This window comes from Hemitrygon akajei, chromosome 10 (assembly GCF_048418815.1).
Source record: "Hemitrygon akajei chromosome 10, sHemAka1.3, whole genome shotgun sequence".
NCBI lineage: Eukaryota > Metazoa > Chordata > Chondrichthyes > Myliobatiformes > Dasyatidae > Hemitrygon > Hemitrygon akajei.
The window spans coordinates 39245528-39273077 of record NC_133133.1 but is presented as its reverse complement, the minus strand read 5'-3'; the positions used below and the strand labels follow the sequence as shown (position 1 = coordinate 39273077).

At 40.2% G+C, this 27550-nt stretch overlaps 1 protein-coding gene across 4 annotated transcripts in view; it reads left to right on the top strand.

The window, feature by feature from the left end:
* arhgap20b (Rho GTPase activating protein 20b) overlaps positions 1-27550 on the top strand; it is a 104740-nt gene that overhangs the window by 66167 nt on the left and 11023 nt on the right. For all 4 annotated transcript variants that reach the window (XM_073058062.1, XM_073058060.1, XM_073058059.1 and 1 more), the window contains 7 exons: positions 1831-1908; positions 8521-8587; positions 10678-10866; positions 16957-17135; positions 17616-17777; positions 19298-19407; positions 26372-26561. In XM_073058062.1, coding sequence (XP_072914163.1) covers positions 1831-1908; positions 8521-8587; positions 10678-10866; positions 16957-17135; positions 17616-17777; positions 19298-19407; positions 26372-26561 — 975 coding nt within the window. The remainder of the gene's footprint in view (positions 1-1830; positions 1909-8520; positions 8588-10677; positions 10867-16956; positions 17136-17615; positions 17778-19297; positions 19408-26371; positions 26562-27550) is intronic.

Sequence of the window (27550 nt, the reverse complement as noted above, 5' to 3'; positions counted from 1 at the left end):
GCATTAATTCCTGCATTACCCTTACAGCACTTCATTTCCTTAACATCCAAGGATGTATCGGTCTTTATCTCCACAGCCCTCTTAGGTAGAGAATTCCAAAGTTTCACTCTCCTCTGGGCGAAGGCACAGCTTCTCACCTCAATCTAAATGGCGAACCCTTTATTTTGAGATTTTGACCCCTGGCATCCATGCAGCCAGCTGGGTGAAACACCATGTCTGTTTCTATCTCATCAAGTTCCATAATATTGAAATCTATTTCAGTCAGATACACGCTCATTCTTTAAAGCTGTAATGGATAAAGGCTGAGTCCCCCAGTCCACACAATCTGTCATAGATAGACAACCGTCCTCACCCCTATGCCATCTCAGGAATCAGTCCAGTCAACTTTTGTGGTCCTCTTCTTTATAGTTATTCACAGCTTTAGATAGGGAAAGGATGCCTAGCCTTATAACAGCAGTCTGATACCTTTACTCTTGTGTTCATACTCTCTTGCAATAGGCACCAATATGCAGTTTGCCTTCTGAAATGCTTGTGGTGTCTGTGCATTAACTTGCAGTGATTTCTATACAAGGATACCTTGGCCGTTCTGAACACCAACACTTTTCAATTTCTTAGACTCTGGGCTTCCAGAGCATCTGCTAGTCAGGATCCCTCACCTTAGATCTTATCACCATACTTGGATATCTGCTCATTGCATTAATAGGACCATAGCTTCCTACTCATATGATCTGTGATGATCTCCCCAGAAATGTACGTTCATGAAATGAATGTAATCTATGGGAGCTATTTGGGAGGAGGTGGGAAGTGTGTTATCCTAAGCAAGGAAGATTGGGGAGGATGCTGGCAGAACTCAGCAGGTCAGGCAGCATCTGTGGTGGGAAATGGACAGTCAGGATTTCCTTCTTCTGGACTGAAAAATACAGGGCAGTCAGCCAGCATGTTTAAAAAAAAGTGTAAGGGAAGGACGGAGCAGGAGCTAGCAAGCAATAGTTGGACCCAGTTGAGGAGAGGTGATAGGCAGGGAGAGTGGAAATAGTGACAGAAGTTGGGAGGTGATAGGTGGAGGCAGCAAGAGGTTGAAGATGAGGAAATCTGATTAGGGAGGGAGGAGAACCATGGAATCACGTGAGGGAGGTGTGGAATGGTAGACAAGGGTAACCAATGGGAGGACTGTGTGGGTGATGGGCAGAAAGTGTTAGTGGAAGGAACAGGCAGGCAGAGTGTAAGAACTGGTTAGGTCAGGGTGAGAGAGAAAAGGGACAATGGGGAGCAGTTTATCAGAAGCTGGAAAATTCGATATTGTTGGACTCTAGACCACTCAGGTGGAATATAAGGTGCAGTTCATCTAGTTTGTGTTTAATTTCATTCTAGCAGTGGAAGGGTCTTCCACCTTTTAAACCTGAAATCTGCCCTCTAGATTTCAGTCCAGATTAAGGCGTCTGACCTGAAATGTTGACTGTCCATTGCCCTCCATGCGTGCTACCTGACCCGCTGAATTCCTCCGTCATCTGCAGTCCCTTATGTCTCCAAGGAAGAAACTATATTGGAATTTCATAACACTAACCTTCAAATTGGCTATTTTCATCAAATAATGTTCGTTCCATTGGAGGTGATGCATATAGGAATGCCAAAATGGTACTTTCTTGAAACTGAGCATAAATATACTGTTTGGGGCAGAGGCGAGGGATTTTTACCAGACTGGAAATCTTACGGGTGATTTGGAATTGCTTGAAATGGAAAGTATTCAATTTCCTGAAATGAAACTCTTCTGTTTTGAAAATTATTAAGCTTGCCAAAACCTTACATTTGAAATTGCTTTTGATTTTTTAGGCATTAACACTCAAGGTGGGTAACACAGATACGGCAAGAAAGGTCATTAAAATGGCAGCTCAACAGCTCAATGCAAAAGTAAGTCTAATGTCTGTTTGTTTATGTTTGTATAATATACACCTGATAATCTGTACATTGTATATCTGGATGTCTCAAGCATGCGTCTCACAGGTGGTTTTGAAAATGGTGATGTTCAGCCACTAATCTCGACTGAATCTTGAACAAACTGTAGCTGCTCAGAGCAACGTCAAAGGGCCTTTGTAAACTTGAGGAGCCAGCTCAGCAATTGAAGTTATTTTGCGAGCAATACTTTGCACCTGTAGCCATGTGTGATGCTGTGTGTGCTGGATACAAAGTTATTACCTATGAATTAGCAGATCATGTTTGGCATTGCTTCGACCAAAAAGTTGTGACTCGGATAACATATATTTTTACAGAGCAGATTCCAATGTAGTAGATCTGTATGATTTGATAGTGTCAGCCCCTATTGTCTGATCAATTTTGATTTAAACTTAGTGTGCTTCATGTTTGGAAATTTACTTTCCATTTCATGCTTGAAGATTCTGCTGATAAGAATTTATAGCATGCAATGCAGAATGTTTTAACCTACTTCAGTAGTAACGGTGTTCTTTCTAAGCTGTTCTTTTATGGCTTTAAGTAAAGGGAGCCTGATAACACTCAGGGTTTAGATGTTGTTTATGTTGAAGCTTGCAAAGTTTGATTTATCAGTGTGAAATATCTGCACTTGCAACAGCAAACTAAATGATAGTCATAAAGTCATAGAGCAGTACAGCATGGCCCTTAAGTCAATGAGTCAATGCCAACCGCAGCGTCCACCTCGCTAGTCCCAAATTCCTGTGTTTGACCCTGCTCCTTGTGTACTTATCTAAATGCTTCTTTAATGATACTTAATGTACCTTCAAAATTTATATTGGAATCAAACGGCTGCGGTAAAAATTGCTGATAATATAAGCATTTGGACTAAAATTCAAAGAGGAGTTAGACAGGGATGCGTTGCCCCACCAGAATTATTTAATATCTATAGTGAAATGATTCTTAGAGAAATAGAAGACCTAGATGGGATAAAAATTGGAGGTGTTAACATCAACAATATAAGATATGCAGACGATACCATCCTAATAGCAAGTGCTGCAGAAGACCTACAAATCCTCCTAGACAAAGTAGTACAAACAAGTGCAGATTTTGGTCTAACCATCAACCATTAAAAAAACCAAATGTGTGGTAATATCAAAACAGCAGGATATTCCCAACTGCTAATTGTATGTTGGTAACCAAGAGATTGAACAAAAGACCAGCTTTGATTACCTTGGTAGCTTTATATCACAAGATGCTAGAAGTAAAATAGAAATAAAAAGAAGAATTGCCATTGCCAAAACCAACTTCCAAAAAATGAAACCCATTTTTCCAACAGACACATTTCAATGACAACAAGGCTTAGGCTACCAAAGTATTACATCTGGTCAATCTTGCTGTATGCTTCTGAAACATGGACTATAACACCAGAACTCCAAAGAAACTTAGAAGCAACAGAAAAATGGTTTCTTAGAAGAATGCTGAAAATATCACATTGAGACAGGGTAACTAATGAGACAGTACTCCAACGTGCCCATACAAAAAGATCTTTAATGAGAACATTAAATGAGAGGAAACTGAATTTCCTGGGCCATGTCATCAGAAAGGGAGAAATAGAATGCCTTACATTACAAGGCTGTATGCCTGGGAAACGCAGAAGAGGAAGGCAAAGAAGAAAATATATGGACACAGTGAAAGAACTAACAAATCTAAATGTGTGAGATGCCATTGACGCTGTGAGGGATCGTTCGATGTGGAGAGCCTTGATCGCCCAAGCGTGTAATGTGCAAGGCACATGAAGAAGAAGAATGTACCTGACTCAACCTCTTCAGCTGTCAAATCATTAGATGTAGTTACCACCCTCTGAGTGAAAAAAGGTGCCTCTCAAATCCTCTTTAAGTGTTCCACCTCTCACCCTAAATCAATGCCACTAGTTTTGGACTCCCTACCATAGGAAAAAACCATCTACCTTATCTATACCTCTCATAATTTGCCCCTCATTCTCCTATATTCCAAGGAATAAAGGCAAAGTCTGCCCATCCTCTTCCTATAAGTCATGCTCTGTAATCCTGGAAACATCCTTGTACATCTTCTCTGCACTCTTTCCAGTTTAGCAACATCTTTCCTATAACAGGATGCCCAAAACTGTATATAGTACTCCAAGTGCTGACTCACCAACACCTTCTACAGCTCCCAAGTACACATATACCAACTCTTTTACTCAATGTCAGTGTATTAAATGCTTTATTTACCACCCTGTTTACCTGCTTTCAAAGATCAATGTGCTCCTAGGCCTCTGTTTCATTATACTCCCTTGTGCCCTCCCATTCATAGTGTATGTCCTACATTAGTTTGGATTTCCAAAATGCATCACCTCACAATTATCTATATTGAAATTTATTTGCCACTCAATGGTCCCCTTGTAATCTACCATAATGGGCTTCACTGTCAACAGCACATCCTAATTTCATGTCATCCGCCAACTTGCTGATCAAGCCTTGTGTATTCTCCTCCAAATCATTTATGTAAGTAATGAATAACAATGGTCCGACCCCACTGACCCCAGAGTAGCACCACTGGCCACTGGCCTCCATTCCGATTAACACATTTCAAACGTCACCCTCTGCTTCCTACTTCTGAGCCAGTCTTGAATCCATTTCACCAGCTCTCCTTGGATTCTATGGGACCTAACCTTCCAGGCTAGTGTACCATGTGGGACCTTGTCAAAGGTCTTGCTTAAGTCCAAATAGACAACATCCACTGCTCTACCTTCATCTACCATATTGTTTACTTAGAGTCAAAGAAAACTACAGCACAAAAAGGCCATTTGGCCCATCTAGTCCTTGCCAAACCATTTAAATTGCCTAAACCCACCAACCTGCACTCAGACCATAGCCCTCCACACCCTTCCCATCCATGTTTCTATACAAACTTCTCTTTAAGCATTGAAATTGCATCCACCACTTATGCTGGCAGCTCATTCCACACTCTCAGCACCCTCTGAGTGAAGTTGTTTCCCCTCGTGTTCCCCTTTCACCCTTAACCTGTGACCTCTAGTTGTAATCTCACCAAACCACAGTGGAAAAAAGCCTGCTTGCATACCTATATCTCTCATAACTTCTTCACAAAACTTCAAAAGTGTTGTCAAGTACGACTTGCGACACACAAAGCAATACTGACTCCTCCTAATCAGACTCTGTCTATCCAAATGCTGTTTGAACCTATCCCTCAGAGTGCCCTCTGGGAGTTTCCCAGTTACTGATGACCAGCCTGTAGTTCCCTAGTTTATGTTTGCTATGCTTTTTAAACAACAGCATTACATTAGCCACCTTCCAATCTTCAGGAATTTCACGTCACCAGTGGTGAACAATGATTCAGAATCAGGTTGTCATATGTCATGAAATACGTTGTTTTGCAGCAGCAGAACATTAAAATAGATAAAAATAAAAAACTATAAATTACGATCAGAGGTATATCTATACATAATTTAATTAAATGAGTAGTGCAGAAAAAGAGGAATAAGATAGTGAAGTAGTGTTCATGAATTCATCATCAATTCAGAAACCTGATGGCAGAGGGGAGGAAGCTGTTTCCGAATTGTTGAGGCTCCTGTGAAGAAAAGAAGGGATTATTGAATCCTGTGCAATGAAGGAATTACTTCCACAGGGACCTCCACAATTTCCTCTCTTTCCTTCCACAACGGCTGAGGATGCAGAGGCCCTTAATGTGCTGGAAGGGCACAACTACCTTCTGTCTGGTAATACGAATGTCCTGCATCTCCACTTGTTTCTCTTACTGCTTGAGCAACCGTGATTTAAACCTCAGTAAAAATGTCATGAAATTTTGGTTAAAAATCCCACCCAGCTTCTCCGGCTCACGACATAGATGGTCTGGTTGATTTCTGAGCAGATGTTCTTTTTCCTTAGCCTCTCTTTTACTCGTAATATTGTCATAGAACCTCTTGGGTTTTTCCTTAACCTACTTACCAGATCCACCTCATATTCTCTCCTTCCCCTCCTGATTTCCCTCTTCACAATAATCTTAACCATTTTATAATCATTAAGTGATTCACTCATCCTTGACCTTCAAATCACAGTGTAAGCTTCATTCTTGTTCTTGACCAGAGCCTCCCTATCTCTTGATAGTGAGGCTCTGGTTCGCTAAACTCATTTGTTTTCCTAGTAAGAATATGCTGCTTCTAGATTCTTCGCATTAGACTCTTAAATGCCTCCCACTTGCCATTTGTTATTTTCTTACCCAGTTGACCTTTGCTAGATTATGTCTAGTTATCCCAAACTTAGCCCTGCTCCAGCTTAGAACCCTAATCTGTGGAGATGACCTAAGCTTTTCCTTCAATTATTAAATATAATACAGTTATGGTCACTAAAGCCAAAATGCTCCGACTGCCACTTCAGTTACTTGGCTGGTCTTGTTACAGAATGGCATACTTCCAAGCAGGACCCTCTATGTATTGAATCAAGAAATTTTTCTGGACCTATTTCACAAATTTCACCTCGTCCAGTTCTTGAAAAATATAGTTGACCTAGTCAATACAAGGGAAATTAAAATCTCCCATTAATGCAATCCTTTTATTCCTACAACTATGAACAATTTCTCTACATCTGCTCCTCAATTTCCTGCTGAATATTGGATGATCTATAAAACACCACCACTAGAGTGACTCTTCCCTTTCTGTTTCTGTATTAAGTACTTTAATGCCTAGATATTCTAGCATATATTGATCTTTTTAAATCAAAACCTGATTACTAAATATGATTGGGATGTAGTAGACTTCACAGGATATGGTATGGTATTGGAGCTGCTGGACTAGTAAAATGGGGACATTTGGTGTGAGATTCACAATTGACAGGACCCTCATAATTTTCTAAACTAAGAACCTATTCTTCAAATAGTGTGGGCTTCACCCATAGGAAAAGGTGGCCAAACCTGGCTCGGTATCAAACTGTTAAAAGTAAATTCATTCAGGCTGTAATAATCAAATAAAATCATTTTCTACCAGCAAATGTAAGAAACACTGACACAGTGGTGTCAAGAAAACAACCTCTCCCTCAATGTCGCAAAAACAAAGGAGCTGGTTGTGGATTACAGGAAGAATGGAGACAGGCTAACCCCTACTGACATCAATAGATCTAGGGTTGAGAGGGTGAACAGCTTTAAGTTCCTCAGCATAAACATCACCAAGGATTTCACGTGGTGTGTACATACTGGCTGTGGCGTGAAAAAGGCACAACCCCGCCTCTTTCCACCTCAGACAGTTGAAGAAGTTTGGTATGGGCCCCCAAATTCTAAGAACTTTCTATAGGGACACTATTGAGAGCATCCTGACTGGCTGTATCTCTGCCTGGTATGAGAACTATACGTCCCTAAATTGCAGGACTCTGCAGAGAGTGGTGTAGACAGCCCAGCGCATCTGTAGATGTGAACTTCCCATTATTCAGGACACTTACAATGACAGGTGTGTAAAAATGGCTCAAAGGATCATTGGAGACCTGAGTCACCCCAACCACAAACTTTTCCAGCTGCTACCATCCGGGAAACAGTACCGCAGCATAAAAGCCAGGACCAACAGGCGCTAGGACAGCTTCTTCCACCAGGCCATCAGACTGCTTAATTCATGCTGACACAACTGTATTTCTATGTTGTAATGACTGTCCTGGTGTATATAATATTTATAATAAATTACTGTAATTGCACATTGCACATTGAGATGGAGACGTAACATAAATATTTTTACTCCTGATATAAATAAGGATGTAAGTAATAAAGTCAATTCAATTCAATTCAAACTGGAAGACTATCTACTCATTACCCTTTATACTCCCCATCCCACCCTACCCCTTCTCTGCACTAAGAGGCCAATAGCATAAACTCGCCCCTTTCAAGAACAGTCAGGCTTTGGTCTTGTAAGGAAGTTCAAGAACTTTATCTTAAATGAATAAAAATCTGGTTATTGAACAATCGTTCTCTTTCCTTCTTGACAGAGGTTCCTTTAAATTTCCCAGATCGCAATGAGCTCAGAACTTGGCCTCCCAACATTTGTTCATTGAGGTTAACTGGTTCATTGAGGTTCATTGAGCCTGGCACCCTCCTCATCTCCTTCCCCACACTAACAACAAGCTTTATTATCTCCTTTTCCCAATTAAAAAAAAAACACGTTTCCACTACCTGCTGAACTGTAACTTGTGCCCAGTTGGACAAACACAGGCCAATTCTTGTCCCTGTGAGGAAAAAATACAACTCCCAGTTGATAAGAACCATGTGTCCAGCACTCTTTTCTTTCAGTTCCTCATGTACAAGTAACTGACGGAGAGCCACCTTGCCCTATGAAATGAAACCTGCCCTCTAACATTTTAAGGGTACGTTATATACTCTCTCCAACCCCAGTCCTGCCTGTGCAATTACTTCCTAAAGAAGGGTATGAGTTAACTTCCTTCAAGTTACTTGTTTAATTTTCTCTGTTGATTGTGGGCTTTTCCCAATCATTTTAAGGTACTGTTTGCCAATCTACATCCCTGTGGACTGGCAACAATTTACATGTAATAATTTTTTTTTAATTTTCTTTTTAAAAACAAACAGGATAGTGCAAGTAATTACCAGCTTTGGGTGATTTCGGGAAAGGAGGCAGCACCCTACCCACTGATTGGTGAGTCTTGTACCGAACAGTGTTTTCCTCTTTTTAGGTATTGAGGTGATGTGTTTAGCAAAGCAAAGGCATGTTAAAAAGGAAAAGCTTTACTTCCATATGGAGGTGGAATATATCTTTTGGCACCTGATTACCAACTGGGTAAAATTGGTGAGGTAATGGGTTATTCACACCAGGGTCAATCCTGCTGGATTGAGTTACCTAAACAATATCAGAACAGAAGCTGAGATGTTGTGATTTGTTTTTTCAGCATGAACGATAAAAATCAGCAGGGCTTCCTGCAATTACTGACGGAAAGCTGCTACTGTTGGAGTTGAATCTGAATTTGATCAGAGTCAGAGAATTCCCCTGAATTAGATTGCTTGCTGACATCTGGCTCCTAGGCACTGGTCACAGTGAAGACTGATATCAAAAAAGGCTCCATCATTGCCATACGCTTTTCACAATGTTCTCAGTTCAATGTTGAACCTCATTTCCAACAAGCTTCCCTCTGGAGAAGAGATCATCTTCACAACTAATGAAATACTGTTCAACTTATGGCAATTACACTCCAGAAGAAAGATCATCTGGACCTTAGTAATCAAAGAGACAGTGTCAACTCATTCACCAATGCACACAACAGGTCAGGCCTTAAACTCAATCTACCTTCTTAGAATAAAGGATCACAAAAAGACTCAGGAAAATGCTGTCCAGTTCCTAAACCTCAGCAGCTGTCTGTCCTCAAAGGTGTTAATGACAATGAAAATCATCACCAAATGTACCAGCACGATCTTTAGTTAATCGAGGTGATGCGGATTTGAAAATCAAGATCTTAAACCTGGCACAAACCTCATTATAAGAGAGGCAGTAGTAATCACTGCCTTCCTCTGTACACCTGAGATCTACAGCAGACATCACAGGGAACTGGCAAAACACTGCCTCTGTAAATCTCCAACTTTACTTGAAGGCCAACTAAAACAAAGTTAGTGTTCTCATGCTGGTTACTACCAGATGATGTGTTGGACTGGCCACTTTGTTCACAAGCCTGACACTAAAATCCTCGATTTAACCTTCTGTTCCAAGTTCTCTCAGAGGACGAGATATCAAGTAGGTAGAGAAAATAATTCAAGGATGTGCTCACAGATTAGTCAAAGAAGTTCGAAATCTTTATTGATCCTTGAAATCTCTGGACCATGATGCCCAAAGCTGAGGAAGAGTATCTGAGATTGTAGCAAGAACATCAACAGTATGCATTGGGTTCATACAGAAGCCCTGTGTAAGTGACAGGTGTGCACCTGCTTGTCTGGTCAGCAACTTCCTGCTTCATTTGCATAAGAGGCTCCAAATCCTTCCTTGGCATTGCTACCATGAACGAAGAAGAGGAAATGGAAGAAAAGAATGATGATGACATTGATTAATATTATTATTATCATTCCAGGACATAATTTTGTATTAAGGATTCATCCATTCACAGTACCAGGTCACTCTTTTCCGGAATTATAGTTAGTACTTTACCACTTTTGGTTCCAATGTTGCTCCTCTCACCTCTATCGCCATTCGATCTGCCTTTGCTCCTTTCACAATCCCCCTACCCCTCTCTCTCACCCAACGATATTCCAAACAAAAACTTTAGAATGATATTATGGCTGTTGTTTTTTTTTCTCACAGAGGTGGGTGATTTATGTTCATTGTCAGGCTGAGTGCAATATTGCCTAACTTGCCAATGCCCAGTTTTAGATTTGCCCAGCTGTACTTTGAATAGATGATCAATATGTTTCTGAAATGAGATTGGACGCCAAGGGTACATCTCTAAACAAAGTAGTAGTATCACATTACTGTTGATAACCATTGATAATTTGTTCCACAAGCAAAAGTGAAATGCATGGTCAGTTATTTGTTCAGATTTTGTTCATCGAGGGTTCATTCAGATTAGGATAACTGGAGAACTACATTAATATTTTTTGGACATGTATCATGGAATATCTTACATCCATTATCCGGGGAGATTCTAATATTGATGTTGCTTAGAAATTTAAGGGCAAACGACTCTTTCATTTTAGGATGTATGTTGTAACAAACAAAAAGACTGAGCTTTCCAATTTGTGTTTCAGGTCACGAGCAACCATTTAGTGTTATCATGAACTGTGTCAGAGACTTTACTGCACATGTGGAGCAATCTGATGGTAATGTCTACTCCCAGGGTAGTAACAGGGTTGTCCTCCTCGAAGATCTCCCAAAGTCTAAGCAATGTCAGTTTATTCTGAAGCTAAGACCCCATCCGGATATTCATATGATCAGAGGTGAGTAGAATAAAGGATGAAATAATCAGCAACATTTATTGTGTAATGGGGATAGGTTTTCAACTAAAGAGCCCCTGCTTGGCTCGCTGTAAAAATGGTCCAAGTGCAGAGGCAGTTATTACAATAATGACTAGGTAAGCTTTTCTTAATTGATGGATGACGGGAGGTGAATTCTCTGCTTTAAGTATTAATGACATCAAATTAGATCACATTCATCCTTTTTGGTTCACCATCTTCTCTTAACTAACACAGTTCAAACAATGCAGCACCCCTTCATCTTTGCATAGATGGTTTGAATTCATTGACAACAATTATGATTACCAACACATAACCTGCCCGTCAGTGTTTGGAGGCTCTGGTCCATGCAAACGTGTCCCAGCTCTTCAAGATTGGGTTTTCAGGCTGAAATTATTCCATTCTCCATCTAGCTTAGGCAAGAATTCTCTTGAGAATAAAAATTACGATTATATGATGGCTGGAAATGGTTCCAGTGCTGATGTTATTGATGGGTCTGAGGGAGGTGTGACAATGATCAGGAAAAGGAAGTAGTAGCAACAAAATGTGGATCCCTACAAAAAGTGACAGGAGATGAGATCAGCTAGGCTGGTCGAAGGTTTGCTATGAAAGTTCTGATCATACTTTATTGTGGGCAATTAAGAAACCAGGAACAAAAGATGCATGGGGGCGAAGCAACGATTAGCCGCGTGACTGATCCCTCATGTGTGTGGTCTGAACCATCAGCGCAGACTAGTGAGAATTTGGCATTTTTACTTGGAAAGGATGAATACCTTGACAAGATATGTGAGATAGTAAATGAAGTGAAGAGATAATTCACAATAAAAACATTAAAATAACATAGAGGATAGGATAAAGAGCCAAAGGTCCTCTGTAGTGGAAGACGACCTTTGAATGATGTCAAGAGGTTTATTTTCACCTTCAGTGACACAGGTGATTCTGCAGACGCTGGAAATCCTGAGCAACACAAAAAAACATTCTGGAGGAATTCAGCAGATTAGGCAGTATCCATGGAGGAAACCAACAATAGGCGTTTAGGGCTAAGACCCTTCATCAGGTCTGGAAAGGAAGAGGACAGAAGGCAATTTTCACATGCTGTTTAATACTTAGAAAAAAGACTTCATGAAAAGAATGGTGAAGACATAATGCAGGAATCATATGAAAAGTGTTTAGGAGCTGCAGATGGGTGAATGAGTGATCATTCTGAAAGGCCAGCGGTTCTTGAGTCAGGCACAGACACCAACACTGTGTCGATTTAAGAATGACACAGAGAAGCAGCTATGATAGATAGAAACATCGATGTTGCAGGTAGTGCCACGATCTCACAGCTTCACTGATTCTTGTCTGCTGTCTGAATGGAGTCCACATGTTCTCCCCTGTGACTAGAGGTTTTCTTCATAATGCTCTGGTTTCCACCCACATACCAAGGAGATGCTGATTATTTGGTTAAGTGGACAGTTAGGTTAATTGGGGAATGGAAGAGACTGGCTAAGACAAAGAGTTTTCTAATGTCTCTGTATTTTCTGGGCTTGGAGATGATTTTAACATGCCCACACACGGAATGAGTTAAGAGTTATGGGTCACTTACTTGCCAATAAACATCTCGGGCTATTTTGACTTATTCTGAGCCAGTGATGGGGCCCCTTCTTCAAGTATGCTAGTCATTTTGTGATGGTCTATGGAACCAGACTGCAGCTTTAACTTCTGGCTGGAGCAGATAAATCATAATGTTTTTCCTACTAGGTGAAGATGGTTGGGAAAGAATCTAGTTGGATGGAGATCAAATAGTTATAGCTTCTAATTGTATAAAATATTCTTTGTGAAGCCTAATAGGGAAATTTTGGGCTTTTCATGCTGTAGATTTTATTTTTCCTTCTCTGCACTGCCCATCCAAATGTACAACTTTCCAATTGCAATATTATTATTAATTCCTCTTAAGCTCATCTGGTGTTGGTTTCTGTTCCTGAGGTTCTGCCTAACCATCACCCGAAAATAATTTGGTTAGCTGCCATTTCCATTCTATTTCAGATGGATAACAAACTAGGGTCATGTAGGCAAGCAACTCCATTTAAAATTACACCCAACATTACCTCCTTGATTACAGTCCCATCTTGCGTATCTTTTGCAATTTTTTTCATATCCCTCAACTTACGACATGTATGAGGTTGTACAAAATGAACTCCATTGTTAAGGACCCTCTGGTAGAAGGTGATTCTTCAAACAATTGCACAACTTGAAATTGACAAAAAGTCTGAGGAAATCTGCTTTCTTAAATGAACAATAAATATCAATTTTCAAATACTCTATTGTGGAAGAATATCTGAGAAAATGACTTTGGTCTGCATTGACACATTTATTGCCATTATTGGGCATGTACGATTTTGGTTATAAGCCTGTTGACTGTCAGTATCCTATTTTACCAGTATCTAAAACAGATATTGCTGTGGTCAATTAACATAGACTAGACTCATGGCTTCTGCAGTTTGACTGTTAAAATTAATTTCTCCGTCCTAGGAGAGTAATCCACAATATTCATAATCTGGGGCCAAAGAATGCAATGTATAGCTTCACGAGAGCAAGGTCAGATATGGCTCAGTGTTTGAAAAACCTGTGGTCAATCATTGCCAATAGCTTATGGGAAGAATGGTGAATTGCTGAGATGTTGCTCACTTCAGATATAATGATTGGAATCAGAGGTCTGCAATGCCTTGGGACAATTTTCAGTGCATTGTTAAGGTATATACATGCAGAGGCCACTTTATTATGTATATCTGTACACCTGCTCATTAATGCAAATAGCTAATCAGCCAATTATGTGGCAGCAACTCAATGCATAAAAACATGCAGACATGGTTAAGAAGTTCAATTGTTGTTCGGACCAAAGATCAGAATGGGTGAGGAAATGTGTTCTAAGTGACTTTGACCGTGGAATGATTATTGGTGCCAGCAGGATGGTTTGAGTTTCTTAGAAACTGCTGATTTCCTGGGATTTTCACACACACCTGTCTCTAGAGTTTACAGAGAATGGTGTGAGAAGCTAAAAATATCCAGAGAGTGGCAGTACTATGGGCAAAAGTGCCTTGTTAATGAGAGAGGTCAGAGGAGGAATGCCGGACTGGTTGAAGCTGACAGGAAAGCAACATTAACTCAAATAACCGCCCTTTACAACAGCGCCATCTCTGAAAGCACAACACAACGAACCTTGAAGTGAGTGGACGACAGCAGCAGAAGACCATGAACATACACTCAGTGGCCACTTTATTAGGTACAGGAGCCCCTAATAACATGGCCACTACGTGCAGTAGAGTATAAAATCAACAGTCTCAGGTAGTGTAACAGTTAACTGCTACAGCAGGTTCCAATACCCTTGCATCACCAGGAGAAACAGAAGCTTGGGTTCTGAAAAGGAAATAAAGTTATAAAAGAAGATCAATTCCTACTTTCAAATTCTCAGCTCAGTTTAGAAACTCCCATAGTCGCGGAATGTTGCAGCATTCAAATACTAGGTAATTTCCATTTAGAATATATTTAAGTAAAGCAGACTTGGGGATTCTTGGTGATTTTCCCAGCCTACCCCAGAGACCATTTGTGTGTATTCCAAATACAGTTTCATCCAAGTTAGCAAAGATCACGGAATCAAAACTGGAACCTTCTGTTCCGCCTGATCTTAGAACAGAGGTCTAAGTTCAAGTAAAACAATTATAATATCATGTAATTGAGAAATCCTTTGAGATAAGATTGCTATTTTAATGTTGGAACAGAACATGCATGTTTGGAGATAATTTCTTCCTGTTGCTCTAGTCGAAGAGGTTGTTTACTCTTTGTAACAGTTTTAATTGAAGTGGTTTGCGAGTGTCCCTTAGGCTCCTTTGTAGTTGTCTGCAGCGAAGTTAAGCTTCTTCGCCATGTTGGCATGCAAACGACTCCTGTGTGTATATAGCTCTATTGCAGCTTTGTTAGTGTGCGCAGGTTTAGTACCCCCTTATCTGAAGTTCCAAAATCTGAAAACCTCCGAAATCCAATTTTCTTTTCTGAGTGTTGACTTGACGTCACCGATGGAACATTCCACAAGGCGCTAAGAAGGTTCCCAGGCAATGCACAGGTTACTGTACACCACAGACAGTCCTGAGAAGTGGCCTCACATACCTAATGAACAGAAGTTAATAAGAAATAGAGAGACACCTTATAGAGTGAAAAGTGAAGACCTCGATTGTGTATGGAAAGAACAGATTCATCAGTGTCGGAGTGAACATGTGCTGCTTAACGGCAGGCTGATCATGAAACAAGCAAAGATCTATCACGATGAACTGAAAACTGAAGGTAATTATGAATACTCAGCAGCTTGGTTGCAGAAATTTAAGAAGAAGCACAGCATTAAATTATTAAAGATTTGTGGTGATAAAGCATCTGCAGATCATGAACCAGCGGATAAATTCATTGATGAATTTGCCAAGATCTTTGCTGATGAAAATGGAACATGCTGAACAGCTGCTTCAGTATGCACTGGATGCGTGATGAACAAGTGTAAGACAAAAACTGCTTACCGGTAGCACATAAGGTCAGAAATAATGACGATTCCAAGCTATCTCATTATACATTCCGAAATCTGAAATCGGAAACACTTCTGGCTCCAGGCATTTTGGATAAGAGGTACTCAACCTGTATTAACATTGAGAGCTTGTATCTGTAATACCATGGGGAAAATGTGTGCTATTAAATATGAATGGGCCCATAAACTCCATTCAACATGCTAACAGACCCTTTGGCCCATCGTGTCTCTACAGGCCAGCAAGTATCTCGCTGTACTAATACCAATTTCCAGCACTGTACAAATGTCCCATCTGTTCCATGTGGCCTTCTAAATGTTTCTTAAAATTTGAGAGAGTATTTCTATTTACCATCATCTCAGGTAGAGTCCCGGATTCCAAGTTATCCTCTGGATGTTAAAGAGACAAATTTATCACAATCCAAACTATTCATTCCTCTCCTAATTTTGATTACCTCAGTCAGCTTCCTCATTCACCTGCCCCCACCAAACCACCTCTAGTCCAAACACATTTTGTCTCTCTTCATTGAGAAGAAGTTCCAACCTGGCATTTCTTCTCTGCACCATTCCCAATGGAATCGCATCCTCCTAACCGTGCGGTGACCAGAACTGCACACGGACCTATAACTTATGTTATATAAAGTTATACATTTTTTTACAGATTATTTACAGATAGGCTATCCCTGTGCATTCCCACACTTGGGTTCACATCTCAGAAGTTTGCAATCAGCTACTCTATCACCTGGGCTTAAGTTGAACAATATCCAGTGTTTTAATTTGCTTTTTCTTAAGAAATATGAATATTGTATTAAAACTAAGGTTAAATCTCCATCAAAATGTCCTTTTATTCACCTTGATTTACATTATTTCTTGTGAGTTCCTTTGATTCTTCCATCAAAGTTAGGGATGATACTTTAAAGCACTTCGGCAGAATTTGTTACTCATTGTGTTGAAAATTCTTTCCCTCTGGTGTCATCAAATTGATGAGTGCATGTGTGACGATCCTTATTCAGGCGGTACATCAGCATCAAGAGCACTCAGGTCAGGTTAACCTGAGTTAAGTATATAACCTACCCGAATCACATGCCACAATACAAATTCTGAACGTTTCCTAAATAATTAAATTTCCCACACAACTCTTTTCACACCACCAACTTTGTGCCAAATTGTTGTGTATTTCTGCTTGGACTCCACTTCTAGATAGAATTAGATTGAAGCAACATCAAGCCTGTTAAATGTGGGCCTTCTTGCAGCTAACAGAGACTGAACATGTTAATCCCATCCATATTACATTTTGCGCCAGCTAAACCCTACCTATGTTATATAACATGGAAGTTTAAGTATTTCACTACACAAAGCCTAGAGGACCAATGAAACAGTAATATCTAATGCAATACTTTAGTTGCATCCTTTGTGACAATTCCCACTTCTGTTTACTGTTAGTTATTTCTTTAGTAAGTCCTTTCTTTTATGGCTTGTTAAATGTTTAAATCACTACAATCCACTTCTGTTAACCTGTTTTGTTCCAGAATCAACTCCAAAAATTCTTAGAAAGAGGAAGTCAATAATAGATTGGGCTCTAAGGCGCAGTTCCAGCAACCAGTCAGAAAGCAGTCTTGCCTCAGAGTCTCCAATAACACCACGAAAGCTTTTCGGACTGTCGCTGCCCTCCATCTGTAAGAACGGTAACCTTCCAAAGCCGATCATGGTAAGGAACGTGGTTGGTAATGGCTCACTCCAGAAGTGATTTATTGACTTTTAAAACTTGAAGGACATCCTGTGGACAAAAATACTATATCAATTTCTTTTCTTTTTCATTCTGTTAGCTTTTCTCCTTTTTTCCTATTCTTTTCTTTTAACTTTTTTGTTCTTATGTACTGCTGAGCTTCATAGAAGCTTGTTTTATGCCTTTCTTTGTTGTCAGGGTTCCAGGCCAATGTTTAACATTAAGATCAATAGATTATTGTATATCATGGGATAAGGGAATAATACACGGATAAAAAAAGGTGGAGAAGAGGTGAGGGGCCAAATAGTCTGCTTCTTGTATTCTTAATATTAAGACTAAGGTTAACCTTCTCCTTGGGTTTAGTTAATGCTTTACTTTAAAGAGAGAATTAATGACAATATCTTCATTAAAGTAACTCATCTTTTTTTTGTTATTGAGTCTGGCGCTTTTTTTTCCCTACAGGATATGCTTGTTTTGTTGTACCATGAAGGCCCCTCCACCAAAGGCATTTTCAGACGTTCGGCAAATGCCAAGACCTGCAAGGAACTAAAGGAGAAACTGAATTCTGGAAATGAGGTGCATATGGACAGTGAATCTGTGTTTGTGGCAGCTGCTGTCATCACGGTATGAGCTTTTATACCTTTCCAGTCAAAAGTGCAAAGATTTTCATTCTGCCTTAAAGATGGAAATATATTCTCTTGGATTTTAGTCTTGAAAGCACAGAGGATAAAGAGAAGCTGGCACAGACTATAACAGAATCTTGCTAACTGTATTGCATTCTTTTATTAGAGGAAATCTAACAGACTTCTGTTTACAACATGGAACTTTGTCTTCTTGGAACAGATCAGAAACATAAGCATGGATTGCAGATCCATGCTTATGTTTCAAATTTAAAAAAACAGAAGTATAATTACATAAATTATTCCTATTATTTTCAAACGTTGTGCTATTTTTGTAGAATAGCTCTTAAATACTTCTGTGCAATAACATAATAATTATTTGAAAATTTTCTATCCACAGTTTTATGTGAGCATGCACTAGTTCCTTCACACAAACATAACTTATTGTTTTTAAGATTTTCATAATGGTTTCTCGATAGCTCCAGTTGAATTTTGCCTTGTCATCTGTGACCGTATAGATGTAGCTTAGCTGTGAAATGCCTCAAAGGGGCCTCATTACCAACTTTTTTGCTATCCACTATATAAAAAATCTTTATTATTGCATACAGAGTGTGGGTAATTCCAAAACCACTCACCAGTTAAATTTTTACATGTAACTTGTATCCATTGCATACTAAATATGATATGTCACAAAGTTTCATGGGAACACTCCAAAACTCACTCTTGAGCATATCTTGAGCAACACACACAAAATGCTGAAGGAACTCGACAGGTCAGGCAGCATCCATGGAGGGAAATATATAGTCAATGTTTCAGGGCAAGATCCTTCATAAGGATTCGAAAGGAAAGGGCCGAGGGCATTCTATTAGCACACAATGTGCGAAGACCAAATCACACTTGTGCATGATGTTTACTGAAGCACTTTTCATTAGCAATGTATTAAGGATTACAAATAATATACACAGTGGAAGAAAATATTTTGGAATAAATATTGATTTATGAGAGCTCATGTGTTTTCTTAGCAGCGACTAAGACTTTAAGAAAAAATTAAATATGAATGATATATTTCAGTAACAGTAAACATATTGAACATAACAAACATATCGAACATAGTAAACATAACAGTAAACATAGCTACAAGAAAATTAAAATTAAGGAAAATTTCTTAAAAGGAACAGAAGGATAGGTTTTTCCATGTCTTTACCAGAGGTAGGATTTCAAAAATCTACCCTAAAGAGGAACTTAGGCACTATTGCTGGGTTACTGCTCACTGCACTGTATCAAACTTCAGTGATTACCCAATCACATGTAGTGGGAGCTGTCTAGAGAATAGCTTTGACATTTTCTTAATATTTGTACCACTCTGTGCTTGTAAGAGTTGTTTCATTCTGACAATTGTGTTGTAATTTTTCACCCTCTTTAGGATAATCAAAATCAGATTTTAAAAAATATTTTGTGTTTTTTTGAACTTTTAACAATAGTGATCAAAAGACTGAGAAGTATCTGAATTTTTTTTTTGTGTAGGATTTTCTACGCAATATCCCGGGCAGTGTTCTGTCATCTGAGTTGTATGAAAAGTGGATGGAAGGAATAGAAATTAAGAATGAAGAGGGAAAGATACTGTCCATAAAGAAGTGAGTGAAACATTTTTTCCACAATTATCATTTTATTGTTCAGTCTTTGGTGAATTAACTCAAAGTGAATGAACCCATCTCAGCAGAAGAATCACTTTGCAAATCACTTAGGGGCTGCAGATTGCAGATTGCAGATTTTATTAGCCTTCTTTAGTTGCTCTGATTATGAGGCAGTCTTTGTGGTGGTTCCTCACGTAGGGAGTTCCTGTGATGAGAAGAATGGTGATATATTCACCTGATGATAATGCGGGACTTAGGTAGAAGCTTGCGGGTAATATTTCCATGCACCTGCTGTCCTTGTCTTTCTAGCTGATGGAGGGAAGTGATTTTAGAGGTGTTGCTGCAAAAACATAATTGTATAAGGGCTAAGAGTGTTGTAAAAACAAGCCTGAAGGCTTTGTGTGTCAATGCGAGGAGCATTCGTAACAAGGTGGATGAATTGAATGTGCAGATAGTTATGAATGAATATGATATAGTTGGGATCACAGAGACATGGCTCCAGGGTGACCAAGGATGGGAGCTCAACATTCAGGGATATTCAATATTCAGGAGGGATAGACAGGAAAGAAAAGGAGGTGGGGTAGCATTGCTGGTTAGAGAGGAGATTAACACAATAGAAAGGAAGGACATTAGCCTGGAGGATGTGGAATCGATATGGGTAGAGCTGCATAACACTAAGGGGCAGAAAACGCTGGTGGGAGTTGTGTACAGGCCACCTAACAGTAGTAGTGAGGTTGGGGATGGCATTAAACAGGAAATTAGAAATGCGTGCAATAAAGGAACAGTAGTTATAATGGGTGACTTCAATCTACATATAGATTGGGTGAACCAAATTGGTAAGGGTACTGAGGAAGAGGATTTCTTGGAACGTATGCGGGATGGTTTTCTGAACCAACACGTTGAGGAACCAACTAGAGAGCAGGCCATTCTAGATTGGGTATTGAGCAATGAGGAAGGGTTAGTTAGCAATCTTGTCGTGTGAGGCCCCTTGGGTAAGAGTGACCATGATATGGTGGAATTCTTCATTAAGATGGAGAGTGACATAGTTAATTCAGAAACAATGGTTCTGAACTTAAAGAAGGGTAACTTTGAAGGTATGAGACGTGAATTAGCTAAGATAGACTGACGAACGATACTTAAAGGGTTGACGGTGGATATGCAATGGCAAGCATTTAAAGATCGCATGGATGAACTACAACAATTGTTCATCCCAGTTTGGCAAAAGAATAAACCAGGGAAGGTAGTGTACCCGTGGCTGACAAGGGAAATTAGGGATAGTATCAAGTCCAAAGAAGAAACATATAAATTAGCAAAACAAAGTGGCACACCTGAGGACTGGGAGAAATTCAGAGACCAGCAGAGGAGGACAAAGGGCTTAATTAGGAAAGGGAAAAGAGATTATGAGAGAAAGCTGGCAGGGAACATAAAAATTTACTGTAAAAGCTTTTATAGATATGTGAAAAGAAAAAGATTGGTCAAAACAAATGTAGGTCCCTTACAGTCAGAAACAGGTGAATTGATCATAGGGAACAAAGACATGGCAGACCAATTGAATAAGTACTTTGGTTCTGTCTTCACTAAGGAGGACATAAATAATCTTTTGGAAATAGTAAGGGACCGAGGGTCTAGTGAGATGGAGGAACTGAGGGAAATACATGTTAGTAGGGAAGTGGTGTTAGGTAAATTGAAGGGATTAAAGGCAGATAAATCCCCAGGGCCAGATGGTCTGCATCCCAGAGTGCTTAAGGAAGTAGCCCAAGAAATAGTGGATGCATTAGTGATAATTTTTCAAAACTCCTTAGATTCTGGATTAGTTCCTGAGGATTGGAGGGTGGCTAATGTAACCCCACTTTTTAAAAAAAGGAGGGAGAGAAAAACCGGGAAATTATAGACCGGTGAGTCTGACATCGGTGGTGGGGAAAATGCTAGAGTCGGTTATCAAAGATGTGATAACAGCATATTTGGAAAGAGGTGAAATCATCGGACAAAGTCAGCATGGATTTGTGAAAGGAAAATCGTGTCTGACGAATCTTATAGAATTTTTTGAAGATGTAACTAGTAGAGTGGATAGGGGAGAGCCAGTGGATGTGGTATATTTAGATTTTCAGAATGGCAGGCAGTGACTAGTGGGGTACCGCAAGGCTCAGTGCTGGGACCCCAGTTGTTTACAATATATATTAATGATTTAGACGAGGGAATTAAATGCAGCATCTCCAAGTTTGCGGATGACACGAAGCTGGGCAGCGGTGTTAGCTGTGAGGAAGATGCTAAGAGGATGTAGGGTGACTTGGATAGATTAGGTGAGTGGGCAAATTCATGGCAGATGCAATTTAATGTGGATAAATGTGAGGTTATCCAGTTTGGTTGCAAGAACAGGAAAACAGATTATTATCTGAATGGTGGCCAATTAGGAAAAGGGGAGGTGCAACGAGACCTGGGTGTCATGGTACACCAGTCATTGAAAGTGGGCATGCAGGTACAGCAGGCGGTGAAAAAGGCAAATGGTATGTTGGCATTCATAGCAAAAGGATTTGAGTACAGGAGCAGGGAGGTTCTACTGCAGTTGTATAAGGCCTTGGTGAGACCGCACCTAGAGTATTGTGTGCAGTTTTGGTCCCCTAATCTGAGGAAAGACATTCTTGCCATAGAAGGAGTACAAAGAAGGTTCACCAGATTGATTCCTGGGATGGCAGGACTTTCATATGAAGAAAGACTGGATCGACTAGGCTTATACTCACAGGAATTTAGAAGATTGAGGGGGGATCTTATTGAAACGTATAAAATTCTAAAGGGATTGGACAGGCTAGATGCAGGAAGATTGTTTCCGATGTTGGGGAAGTCCAGAACGAGGGGTCACAGTTTAAGGATAAAGGGGAAGCCTTTTAGGACCGAGATGAGGAAAAACGTCTTCACACAGAGAGTGGTGAATCTGTGGAATTCTCTGCCACAGGAAACAGTTAAGGCCGGTTCATTGGCTATATTTAAGAGGAAGTTAGATATGGCCCTTGTGGCTAAAGGTATCAGGGGGTATGGAGAGAAAGCAGGTACAGGGTTTTGAGTTGGATGATCAGCCATGATCATACTGAATGGCGGTGCAGGCTCGAAAGGCCGAATGGCCTACTCCTGCACCTATTTTCTATGTTTCTATGTTTAAAACAAGGAGCCTTGGTGAGTTGCTGCAAAGCATTTAGGAGATGGTACAGCCTTGGCGATGAAGACCATTACTGATGATGATGATGATGATGATGAACTGCTTGAGTGCTGCTGGAGCTGTGCCTGGTGATACAGTAGCTCATTGGTAAATAGCAGCCAAGGTAACACGAGCTATAAAGGTGGGCTGTATCAACTCACCCGATTCATGAATATCCCACAGAATGGAAATATGCCATCCTTGGCCAGTTTGGACAGCAACACAGTGACCTCTTTTTGGTGTTACGCCTGCGCCCCAACTCTGAGGGGCCGAAGGGTACAAAGTAGCCCCCTCCTTTTTGAGAATCGCAAGATCGCTATTAATTCAGGTCAGGAAACCCAGGAAATGAGAGAGAGACGCAGAATCCACAGGGGGTTTGGAATGTCCTGGCCCTCAGCGATTTCAAAGCCACGGGAACCGGCCATTGTCTCTTGGAGACGGAATTGTGTATTGAGCGCTGTGCTATTCATCGATGCCCTCAAGGAATGAGCCACGTGGGCTGGTTGGGGGGATGGCATCCTCCCCAACCTGATTGACATCTGAGACCCCGTGAGTAAGGATAAAAGAGGGTCTGGGGAACAACCCCCTTTTAGACGCACCAGGAGAAACGATAGAAATCCTGTGACAGCGTTTAATAGCGACAGCCGGTGGAAAGCCCACGTGCGTCCTTTTCCATTTGCCTCGGAATTGGTGGGACTGACCACGGAAGACGGCTTAGCTAAAAGGAAAAGGACACCGACGACATTTCGAAGGATCGACATCATAGAAAGGAAAATGGGCAAGTTCTAAACTCCGCCTCTCTCTCCAACCAAAAACTGCAGCCTAAATGAACTTGAGTGACTTTTATATTTCCATCGGACAATACATTATCCCCCAGACAAAGATAGAGTTATTTCTTATTGATTATTATTATACCGGCACTTTTAGATTTAGTATTGACGACGTATATTATCTGTATGTTCGCATTGATATTATTTTTGTGTATTTTTATCAATAAATACTGTTAAAAATAGTACCATCAGACTTCAACGGACCTCTCTATCTTTGCTGGTAGGTGACCCAGTTACGGGGTACGTAACATTGGAGGCACTTTGGAGTTGAATTTTGGCTTTGTCAGTGGTATATCCATCCAATGAAAAAGCACATCCAGACAGAGAGATTTCAACACAATTGTACCTTGTGCCTTATAGTTGATGAATGGCCTTGGGGAAATTAAGACTTACTTTTCAGCCAAGTATCTAGAAATCAGAAATTTCATCCGATGTAGTAAACAGGGTCCCCATTAAGCTAAAACCTAATCAAGATTCTTTCGAAAGGTTGTGAATTTAAGAATCATAAGTTATTATTAGGGTGGTTTGCAGTCTGATTGTCACATTAAAACACGATCTGGGTGGTTCCCAGATTCAGCTGCCTGTGGAGATCTTAGCTGATGTACCTTTGTCACAAGGAAGCATGGAAAATTACTTCAAGGCTAAATGCTCCAGCCACATAAATACCTCAGCCTAGAATTTTTTTATTGGAATCAAATCTGGAGTTTTTAGGATAGATTCAATACTTTTATCAGCTATTTTGGAAATGTGATCTGGTTTGAAAATCAGTGTAACTATATTAGCTGATGATAAAACATCTTTAGCATGTAGTAAAGCTGGTAAGGAAGGCGGGCTCTGTCGTGGGCAAAGTACTGGAGGGTTTAACATCGGTAGCTGAGCGAAGGGCGCTGAGTAGGCTACGGTCAATTATGGATAACTCTGAACATCCTCTACATAGCACCATCCAGAGACAGAGAAGCAGTTTCAGTGACAGGTTACTATCGATGCAATGCTCCTCAGACAGGATGAAGAGGTCAATACTCCCCAATGCCATTAGGCTTTACAATTCTACCGCCAGGACTTAAGAACTTTTAAAAAGCTATTATTAATGCTTTTTGAGATAGTGATTTAGATGCATATCATATTTTTTACTGAGTTAAGTATTGTATGTAATTAGTTTTGCTACAACAAGTGTATGGGACATTGGAAAAAAGTTGAATTTCCCCATGGGGATGAATAAAGTATCTATCTATCTATCTATCTATCTATCTATCTATCTATCTATCTATCTATCTATCTATCTATCTAGTATTTTATGGAGATATAAGGGTCTAGTTATATTGAGGTATTTGCAGATATTCTCCTTGCCTCAATTTGAGGTTCCCATTTACTTTAAGAAGACCACTAACATACTGGTACCTAAGAAAAACAAGGTAACGTGCCTTAATTGCTATTGCCCAGAGGCACCTACATCTGCCATCATGAAGTGGTTCAAGATGCTGGTCATGGCACGCGTTAAGTCTTACCTCCCAGACGATCTCGACCCAGCTACCGCTGAAACAGGACAATGGCAGATGCCATGCCTCTGGTCCAATGCTCATCTCTGGAGCAAATGGACAGTAAAGACTCCCGTGTTAGACAATTGTTTATTGATTACTGCTCTGCCTTCTATACTATACTTCCAAGCAAACTATCTCTAAGCTCCTAGAGCTGTGACTCGACACCTCCATTTGGAACTGGTTTTCCTGAAGACAGATTGTAATCAGTGAGGATAGGCAGCAACAAATCCACCACGATTATTCTCAGCATCAGTGCACCACAGAGCTGCATCCTCAGATCCTTACTTTACTCCCTAAACACTCAGAGCCAAATTCATCTCTAACATCCATCCATAAATCGTAGATGACACCACTGAAGTGGGCTGTATTTCAAATAACAATGTCAAAGTACAGGAGGGAGAAGTCCTAGTGACATGTTGCCATGGTCACAATCTTTCCCTCAATGTCAGCAAATGAAAGAGCTGGTCATTGATTGCAGGAGCGGGCATGGAGGTGGGTGGGGGGTGGCAGTACACATACTCATGTTTGCATCAGTGGTGCTGAGGTCAAGGGTGTTGAGAACTTCAAGTGAACGTCACCAATAGCCAGTCCTGGACCTAGCACACCAACCCCTCTACTTCCTCAGGAGGCTAAGAACAACTGACATGTCCCCTCTGACACTCTCTAATTTTACTGATGTGCCATAGAAAGCATTCTATCTAGAGGTGCCCTTGCTTGGAATGGTGATAGCTCTGCATATGACGGCAGAAGAAGTGCACTGAGTGGTGGACTTAACTCAGTACATTATGAAAGCCAGCATCTTCTCCATGGACTCTGTCCACATTTCTCCCCCTCCCGGTGAAGTAGCCAGCATAATCAAAGCGCCCACCCATCCCTGACATTCGCTTCTCTCTCTCCTTCCATCAGCCAGACGATACGAAAGCCTGAACACACATACCATCAGGCTCTTCTGTTCCTCTATTGTAAGACTATTAAATGTCTCCCTAGTATAATAAGATGGACACTTGACCTCACAATCTACTTTGTTATGACATCATGCCTTAAAGTAAATACTTTAAAAACTGAAAATACTTCATTCTACATTCTGTTATTGTTTTACCTCGTACTACCTCAATGCACTGTTGTAATAAATTGAGGTCTAGGAACAGTATGCAAGACAAGATTTTTGCTGTACCTTGGTATATATGTGACAATAATAAACTGATTTACCAATTTAAAGAGAAGTTCTAATTACTGTTCCAAAGCTGTAAATTTTCAGAAAATCCAAAAAAAAAACTGGAAGTGGTGGTAATCTGAAATGCAAACATGAAGTTCTCAGAGGAGTCTGCAGGTTGGCAGCATCTATGGGAAGAGAAACTGAATGACATTTTCAGGTCTAACTCATCAATAATTTTGATGTGTTTCAGTCTGATTGAGCAGCTTCCTGAAGCAAATGTCCTTCTTCTTCGTCACCTATTTTGTGTTTTAAACCGCATCGAGAGAAACTCAGAAGAGAACCAGATGACAGCTTTCAACCTGGCTCTTTGCATTGCTCCAAACATGCTGTGGCTTCCGACCCCCATGAGCCCAGAGGAAGAGAGCAAATGCACAAGAAAGGTAAAAAAATACTTCTGCAAAGAGTTCAGAATTTACAATAAAGATACTGTATTAATCAATGTTCTCAAATCTCATTAAAGGCCACAATAATAACACATGTGGAAGGTCCACTGTGGAGACATCTAAGGACACAATAACAGTTATTTTGTGGGCGGTGCGTATATTTGGGATTCCTTGCAGCTATATTCCTGTGGGCTGCTATCACAAAGATTTGTTTCAGCTTTCAACAAGTTTATCATATCTATCGGATATGCATTGACTTCAAGCTCATTGCTTGGTGCATTAGCTGCAGTAGAGGACTGTTATGACTTGTCAGCTCTATCTCACCGATCACTGTTATCTTCCCCTGTCAGTAATGAGACGTAAGATGAGAAAAAGGAGGGAAGGGAGAGAGGAAAATTATGAACTCATTCTAAATCAGGTTCTTGCCAAATAGTTGAAAAGAAATGGCCATTTATTAATGTTATTCTTAAATCAAATATTTACTCTATATTTGCTCTGTCCACTCATCTATAATCCCTGACCATTAAGCACAATTGTAGATTCTAATCATGAGGAAATTGTAATTTATTAATTTATCATCTGTAATTTAGTTTGTAATTTGTAATTTATTATTTGATAACATTTATCATAATTAGAATCAGATTTTCTTCCAACTGTCTGATAAAAGTTCAATACAAGTTAATTCATGTTATTGGACACAGACTGAACTCTGAATCAGAGGACTTCTTGGATTTGTAGTATGATTCCACATGCCCGTAGTTCCTACATACTGGATGTTTGGGGGTACAGGCAAGTAAACAGATTGGATAAATTCCTGTCATTGTTACCCTTGAAGACTAGTGCAACAGAGTCACTACTTACTAATTCTATTAGTCCTGACGAAAGGTCTCGGCCCAAAACATTGACTGCTCGTTTCCACGGATGCTCTCCGATCTGCTGAGTTCCTCCAGCGTGTTGTATGTGTTGCTTTGACCCCAGCATCTGCA